The sequence below is a fragment of the Neophocaena asiaeorientalis genome, unplaced genomic scaffold, assembly GCF_003031525.2.
Source record: "Neophocaena asiaeorientalis asiaeorientalis breed wild unplaced genomic scaffold, Neophocaena_asiaeorientalis_V1.1 scaffold489, whole genome shotgun sequence".
Taxonomy (NCBI): Eukaryota; Metazoa; Chordata; class Mammalia; order Artiodactyla; family Phocoenidae; genus Neophocaena; species Neophocaena asiaeorientalis.
This window is the reverse complement of record NW_020174791.1, coordinates 2264635-2273202: the sequence shown is the minus strand read 5'-3', so window position 1 is coordinate 2273202 and position 8568 is coordinate 2264635. Positions and strand designations below refer to the sequence as shown.

The 8568-nt window shown below is 57.5% G+C and overlaps 1 protein-coding gene across 1 annotated transcript in view; it reads left to right on the top strand.

Moving 5' to 3' along the window:
• Window positions 1-8568, top strand: part of PRDM16 (PR/SET domain 16) — a 217416-nt gene that overhangs the window by 46196 nt on the left and 162652 nt on the right. The window contains 1 exon segment of the mRNA XM_024760246.1: window positions 5507-5557. Coding sequence (XP_024616014.1) covers window positions 5507-5557 — 51 coding nt within the window.

Sequence of the window (8568 nt, the reverse complement as noted above, 5' to 3'; positions counted from 1 at the left end):
TCCCCCCGCCCCCGGCCCCCAACCATCCGCCTGGCCAGCACCGGCATCCATGTTCACCCTCAGAGGCAAATTGAAACCCCGCCTGACACCTGAGGATGCCCAAGGCAGCGGGGCCCTCAGGGCCTCTCTGAACCTGGCGGTCCCTTCCGCCCTCTGGGCCAGCTTATCTGCCCACCTCTACCCCTAACTTCTGAGGGGGCTCCCTGTTCGCGTTGGTATTGTTGGAGAAGCGGGTGGGCTTCAGCCGTTGCCTCTTCCCCAAAATAGCTGACACTGGAATCACCGCGGTTTCAATATTTCTTTAAATGTCTCCAAGGCACCTTCCACGGGGCAGGGCAGACCAAAGGTGCCCAATGGGTGCTTCTGGAAGGAGGCTGTGAAGGGGACCTAGGACAGACTAGACCATAAACCTGGGGGACTCAGAGGGCGTGATTCGTTCACTCACTCAGTCGTCTGTCCTGCAGGAGGGGAGGTATGGGCACCCGACAGCCCCGGGCAGGGCAGGGTGTCTAGCAGAGGGGCGCGTGCCCACGTCCAGGGGCTGCCAGCAAACAGAGTGTTCTCAGCACATCTGACAGCGGGCAAACCACGCCCAGAGCGCTGGGGCCATGCAGGGAAGTGTGGGCCAGGAAAAGCCGTCCGCCCCTCGTTAGCTTGTGCTAATAAGGCCCCGAAACACTGCACAGAGGTTAAGAGACGTAGAGGCCCCCACTCCGGGGTGGAGGTCTGGGGGGGATCTGGGAGAATTGGGGTGAGTCTAGATAAAGCCCTCGCAGGGGGCCCAGGTTTTTTGTTGGCCAACAGAAAAAGTAGGGAAGGTGGGACTCAAGTAGGAAAGTAGGGAAGGCTGTCACTCAAGCAGGGCTGGTTTCTCCTGTCCCACCCCGGGAAGGGGCCGCTCCCAGTACCCCGACTTCAGGGTCCCAAGCGGGAGGCTTGGGAAATGCCTTTGGGGAGGGGAGGGCGGAGATGCCGGGCTGGGAATGTAAACAGCATGCGGAGACCTAGATGCGTTCGGGCTGGGCCCTCCGAAGGAGCCTGGGTCCTTTCTCGTGCCATACTTGACTGTGTAAATATTTTTCTTAGGAGTAAAGAGAGAGTCTCCATTCATTGGGTAAGATCTCACTTGAAAGAACTGAGAAGTATCTGTTTAGGCATAAAAGTGAAAAACAGTGTCCAAGGCGCCTTTCAAAAAAATCATTTCTGTAGCTCAAACACGGCTAAGCTGAGTTTTTTTTTTTTTTTTTTAATGCAAAAAATAAATAAATGTGACCCACTCCCAGTTGAGAGCTCAAGAGTTTGTGTCAACACCGTTGGAGCCTTTGCTCGGGAGCCAGAGCGGGCTGGCCTGTGCTTAACCGCCCTGACGGCTCCTGGGGGCGCTGCCAGCAGGACCCCACCCAGGCCACACGGCCGGCCTGGCGGGGGGATGGTCTGGCCGGGGTTCAGGTGTGAGTCCCTGTCGGACGGGTCGGCGGGCGTGTGGCTCCTTTCCACCGGACACACCACCCAGTGCCACCCCCCACCCCCGTTCCTCCAGAATCAGGAGGCCGGGGCTTGGACGCAGCCTCCAGCACCCAGCAGCTCTTTGATCTTTGCCCTGTCGCTGCAACTCCCGAGCCTCCAGCTCCTACCTGTAAAGCCGGTATAACAATAGCGCTCACCCAGATGGGGCAGCCATGAGAAGGACGGGGATCCGCCTTTGGGGGCCCGGACAGCACCTGCCGCCCCCGCTGTCCTCCTGTCACCACGCTGTTTCTGTGCCCATCACTGGTCACTGCGGCATTTCTACCAGGGAAAGTGGCTGTCATGGTAGGACTTTGATTTGGTCAGAAAACTCAGCCTGAGAATTGTTCCTTAAAAAGCCTGTCTTCCCAGGAAGGGAGGATGCACACGTGAGGCCTTGGGCGTTCTTTGCAGGAGTTCAGATGAGCTCGCAACAGGGGGATTCGATGAGCCCTGAGCGGGAGCGCGTTGGGTGCATTTGCGGGCATTTGAGGGCATTTGCGGGCGCTGCTTCGTTGGGCCTGAAACCCTCCCTGAGGGCAGGTGATGCAGAGTCCAAAGCAGCTGACCACGGGGCTGGGGAGGCGGCCCCAGCCTCCGTCTTGACCTGCCTGCTCAGGCTGTGTCCCCCAGTTTCCCGGAGGGCAGCAGACTGAGACTCAGAGCCAGGTCGGCACGGGAGGGGGTCCTCTAGCAAACCCTAACCCCAGCCCTGTCTCCTGGGACAGCCCTGAGCAGTGACCCGCGCAGACGGCCCTGGCCCAGCCCATGGAGGCTTCTTCGAGCGGAAGGGCCTTGGAATCAGCTTGTAGCCACTTCTAGACGCAGACACACCTACCTCTTTGGGTGGAAAAGGCGACTGCAGCAGTGGACAGAAAGGAACAGGTTAGAGAGAGGCCTGGGCTCCAAGGCCAAGAGGAAGAGGTCGGTAAATGAGAACGTTTGGTGACCCCTTGGACCACAGGCCAGACTTGGGCAGAGGGTGGGGAATTCATTCACTTCTCTCTGGTTTTGGAAGCCGCGAGGTCGGGGCTCTGTCTGGGTTTCCTCCTGTAGGTATGTTTTCAGATCCTTTAATAACAGACTATTTTGAAGGGAGAGAAGCCTTCTGGGATCCGTTTGTGACACCAAGCAGAAAGCCTAGCCCCCTCGGGGGACGCGCCAGAACTCCGGAGCTGTGAGCGTACGGACGTCTGTGTGCGTCTCCTCTGGGCTGACTTTTTGCAGAACAGAGGCTATTTATTTTAAGAGTCAAAAAAGATGCTTTGAGCAACCCCACTTAGCTCAATACTGGCACCGAGACCCACGAGAGAAGCAAACGCTCCAGGTCAAACCTCACTCTTTGGTTAAACTGCTGAATCAAAACACACCTAATACTTCTGCCGGTGCGGAGACGGGCTTGAGAGCAGAGACCGCCGCTGCCAGCGGCCGGCCGGCCAGCGGCGCGTGTGCCGAGGGCCCAACGAGCAAAATAAAGAGGTTTTTCAGCAAAGTGGCGGCCTTGGCGGGGAGAAGGCCGGAGCAGAGGCTCCAGGAGGGGCACGTGGGGTGGGTTTGCACCCGAGGTCGGCAGTGGGCAAAGAGCAGAGGTTATGGCAGGCACACCTACCGAGGAGGGCCGTTGCGTCGGGGTGGGCATGGAGAAGCTGCCGGAACGCGCCGGTCCCGGAACGCGGTCCCCGTCAGGCGGGTGCTTCTTTCTTTGGAGTCGTTGACAGAGGGTTAGGCTTCCTCTGGACGGGGGCGTCAGCCAGGTTGGGCTTAACGGCCCCAGCTCTCTCTGCATCACTGGATTGGGTGGGGCTCCGTTCTGCTCACCTGTGGTCCTGCAGCTCAACTGCCCACACCCCAGGCCTGTCCAGGGGCAGCCAAGGGGCAGGCTCCGAGGCACACCGGAGAGACCTTCGTCTGCCCGGTCCCGCCCGGCCCTGCCCGGTTCTGTGCTGTGCTTGGTGTGTTGTGCTGGCGTCTTGACCTTCAGGGAAGGTGCGGTTTGAACGTCTGCCTCTCTACCCCTAACCAGAGCTTTGCCGCCAGCACAGGCCTGCAGGCCATGGGCAGGTACAGGTCTCCCAAGGGTGGCTTCTCCGGGTGCCCCCAAATCAACGGCGAGCCTGGCCCGTGACCAAGCGCACGGCCCGCATGGGCACGTGATGAGCTGGGCCCGGCTGAGAAGGCCAGCTTGTCACCTTCCTCAGGACAGTCGCCTGGCGGTCAGCGCACTTGCCGGGCTTCGTGACACTTGGGAGGGTCCCTGAGGCCCCTTCTCTGGGAAGAGGCACAGCAGCAGGGTGGCGAGAAATGACATCACTGGGTCGTGAGGCTCCAGTTCCTCGACAGCGGGCGTTGGGTAGGGGCCTCCTTTGTCCTTCATGAGGGGACAGGACCCAGGAAGGGGAGTCATTCGGACGGGTGCGCCCCTTCCGTGGTTTTGTCCCGGGCCCTGGAGGCTGCGCGGCTTAGAAAAATTAATACACATTTTTTTCTCCCTCTGGTTCAAGCTGCCCCTTCATAAGGGGCATGTTAGTGAATCACAGGACTCGGGGCCAGCGCTCAGACCCCCAGTTCTGCGTGATGCTGACAAAGGTCTCCGGTCCAGGTGCAGGCCCGGGCAGCCTGCGGCCAGAGAGCGGTCCATCTCCCTCCCCGGGGAGCACGGTCCCTTCCTGGACACCAAGGCTTTCCTGGGATCCAAGCAGTCAGCCTCTCTCTCCTCCTGTCCCGGCGTCGACCGAGCCTCCAGCCAGCCCTCTAGGCTCCGGCTTTGGGAGTGAAAAGCAGACAGACAAGAGGGAAGCTACACAAGCCCGTGTGCTGGCAGAGCTCAGCCCCCGGGTCTCCCCCGGGCCTGTCCAGCCCGGGCCAGTGGGGACAGAGCAACCAGTGACCTGGTGTCTAGCTGGCTCTCCTGAGGAGACCTCTCTGGTGTCTCCGTGTCCTTCTCTTCTGTCTCATTCTCTGTTTTCACTCCTAGTTGCATTCCAAACCACAATTTCAGAATCTATTAAAAGAAACATAAAATCCCCAATTGGTTAGAATTCTCAACATTTAAAAATATGACTTACTGTTATTACAGCTGAGCCTGGGTAAATCCGCCAGCATTTTGGAACGCAGCATCTTGGTCCTCTGACCTGGCCTGCGTGGGCACCAGCGGGTACTCTCTTCCACGCTTGTCATTTGGAAAGGCAATAGTGTCATTTTAAGGGGAGGGGGAATAAAACCCCTGGATTTGACCCCATTTCTCTTATTATTTTCCAAATATTCGTCTCCATCTTGCTTTCTATTCTTATGGAAATGACATTACAAATTTATGTACGTGTCTGTGCAGGGTACTTGCGATCCAGAAGGGAAAATCCCAATGATACAGCTAATTTGTCGGTTTGCTTAGCTTAGAAAGCGCTCTGGGACCCGTCGCTGAAATGCCACCCCTCTGGAGTGGAACTTGGTGGTTAAGAGGAGATGCCAGCCAGGCAAAATGCTACAGCTCTTCAGAGCCGAGCCAAGGAAAGTTCCGAGCCAAAGCTGTCCAGTGGAAGAAAGACCCAGAACGACTGGCACTTTTCTCTCCTCTCTGTCCCAAGCCTGTGTCCCATGGGCGGGGGGAGGACTTCCTGGTGCTGCCACCGCCCACTGTTGGGGCAGGAGCTCACCCCAGGAAACAAGGAGGGAGCCTGTTACACATTTCAGGCATCTCGGTGCCCCCGTTGGACCGTTCCTACTCATACGTGCGGCGGGCAGTAAGGACCCTCCGTGTGGGTCTGTACCCAGTCACTACGGGACCAGGCTGAACTCCACAGGGCGGCTCCACCCCAACAAATCGCTGTGCAACAAACGGTCGGAATAGAGGATCCCGGTTCTCCTGCCTATCTTGCAGAAGCCACCCGCCTTACCCATATCATTTCAGAGCACGCTCGCTCTGCTCACGCGATGTATAACCCACCGTAGCTTGAGGACCGCGTTTTGTTGGAAACTAACAACCCCTTTCCAAATTGTTTTGCAGCAAATGCTGACGGACGCAGAGGTGTCGTCCCAGGAGGGCTGCATTCAAAAGGTAGGAGAGCTGGTCTGCGCCTTCTCCCCTCCCGCCCAGCGTCCACCCGAGTACGAGGTTATCTGCGGTCCGGCGTGTGTGCAGAACGCGGATTCCCGAGGGATTAGGATGGACGCTTGTTCTCACTGTGTAGCAGTAGGGGCTCTCACTTCACGGAACCATCCTAGTTCCGGAGAACCGAGGCAAGCCCCGAACCTGTGGGAATGCTTCAGGCCAGGCTGACGTGTGGAAATTAAATAAATGCAGGTTGTGTTTATTTAACTATCTCCACTGGATACTCACGTGATAAGAATATAGAGAGAAAAAACACGCAGTTGGCTGCAGATTTAACAAAGCCTCTTGCAGCACTCAGCCTCCAAAGCGGGCTCAGGCATGGCATTGAATAAGCAAACCATCAAGCGAGGGAAAGCGTCTACGTGGGCATCGTCCCCTGGTGATGGGTAACAGCCGGTTGACAAACCTCAGTTCCAAAAGGTTCAGAGAGTGAACTAGGCCCAGAAGAATACACACGCCCCCGGAGGAGAGCAGACGTCCACAGGCAGGCACGTTCCTGCGTGTGCCCGCTGCACGTTAGACAGACGGCAGAGGGATGGGATGCAGAAATCACCTCCAAAACCCAGAAGCCGTTCACCGGGTGGAGTTCAACGTCCATAGAACTCGGGCCATCCATACGCACGCACATGCATGTACACACAGAGACACACGTGCGCACACACCAACACACACACACGGTAGCTGATGCGGTATTTGGGTTTTCCAGTCGGACTACTATAGCCTTCTCTCTCCTGGCATCTTGGCTTCAAAGCGCCACGCAGACAGCGCAGAGAGAGTCCATCTCTTCCTGGTACCCCAACCACGTCAGGAAGCACAGCATGGGCGGCTGGGGCGATGAGTCAGCCAGGGGCTACCCAGCTCCTATCAAGGGCTGTTTTCTTAATGTCAGAATCACGGAGCTGTGCTCACGGGGTGCTGTCACCTCTTCTGGGAGGGTCCAACGCCACTGCTTGAGCGTGCATTCCCGTCATCATGAAAATTCCTTTTTGGGTCTGGAAGTGAAAAGAAAGCAATTTGCTGGTTCTGCCAAGCTTTGTAACTTTCTCCCTGTGTCTGGCTGGCTGGTTAGAGCCGAGGCCTCGGGGGAGCCGCCGTCTGGGGGGGCCGATCTGCGAGGGATGGGGGCCTGCCCTTCTCACCAGGGTCAACCCCGGAGACGTTGATTTTGGAGAAAACTGTGCAATGGGGGACGTTGTCTGACCGTGCGGTGACCTCGTGAAGGGGTGACCTCTGGCAGCGGTGACCTTCTGGCCTCGTTTGTCTCCATAACCGTGGTCTGTGTCTGGCCCGGGGGGACCCTTTTGTCTGAGCAGAGCTGGGACAAGGTGTCCTCTCCCTGTCCCGCTGCCCGGGGGCCTGAGGCCTCTCTTCCTTGAAGCGCATCTCATGGCTCCGAAGTAAATCCCAACAGCAACCCTTCCCCCTTCCTGCCTCTGGGAATGAACTCATATTTTCTTAAAGGATAAGGTGGCGAGAGCAGCTGAAGCAGCTTTCCCACATTTCAGAGAACTGTGGTATTTCCACTTCCCACGAGCAGGGACTGCAGTCAGCTTGTCTCTTAACTTCTAGAGAGAACGTGGAACAGTCTTCTTTTCCACAAAGAAGCGGCTGACGGGCTGACACCCACCAGGCCGGAGGTTAGAGGTGGGACGGCCTGGGGTCAAGGTTCAAAGCGGAAGGTCGAAAGGTCGGGTCTAACGTTAAGGTCGTGAGGAGGAAAGGATGCCTTTGAACTGGCACATCCTCCGTTCCCTGAGGCAGGGCCATCTCCTGACTGGCCTTTCCTTTTACAAATGGCAGGGCTGTCAGGCCTTGGCTACCGTGATCCAGACGTCCTTCCAAGAGCTACTCACGGGGTGGGTGCAGGTGCCGTCTGACCAGGGACCCAGGTCACATTGGTAGATGATCGAAAACTAAGCTGGTGTCTGGAGCCATCTGGTCACTTCCCAGGGAGGGAGGGAGGGGCTGAGAGAGACTCGGGTGCAAAGGCAGCCGGGGTCCCGCTGCGGGGGTCATCACAGCGTTCCCTTGACCTTCTTCCCAAATAGAAGGTGCAGGTTGCCAACAGGCGTGTCACTTACAGCTGTGGAGATACATATACGCTTATTACATAAGAGGACCACACACGTCTCAGTGTGCTTTTTAAGGACAAATTTAACGAATTCCTTGGTAATGGGACGTAGACCCCGGTTATCAGTCCTGTGGTTTAGGATTTTCATGTCTGGCTGAACAGGGCTCTCCCCCTCCAAAGACACGCACATCTGGGGGCCTTAAGAGACACTGGGGCCGCGCTGGAGGCCGTGCAGCCTTGGGTGGGTCAGCCGACACCTCTAAGCGTCACTTATCCCATCTTTAGGATTAACTGAATCACACTTCCTGCTCTTTATTGGCGTGCGTTGGTGAAATGTAACTAAGGCTAATTCAATCAGTGGCTTGACACAAGAGATGCAGAAACACTGATGTTTTGTAGGAAGCGGTGGTTATAAATTCTCAGTATTAAAGAGCCAGGTTGATGAATTGTCTGTGGAATCCACCTGTCAAGAGTTTACAGGGGGGCTTCCCTGGTGGCGCAGTGGTTGAGAGTCCGCCTGCCGAGGCAGGGAACACGGGTTCGTGCCCCGGTCCAGGAGGATCCCACATGCCGCGGAGCGGCTGGGCCCGTGAGCCATGGCCGCTGAGCCTGCGCGTCCAGAGTCTGTGCTCCGCAACGGGAGAGGCCACAGCAGTGAGAGGCCCGTGAATCGCAAAAAAAAAGAGTTTACGGGGGACAGAATCCAGGCCCAGCGAGGCTAGCGGACCCTACTTCTGCGGTGGAGGCGGGATTCGAACCCAGGGTCTATGGCGCAGGGCCGGGCTCGCGCTGGAGTGACAGCAACCGCAGCCTGTGAGCCTGCACCGGGCTTGGCCCCGCCCCTGAGAACCCTCCATGCCCCTCCCCCCAACTCTCCTGTCCTCCT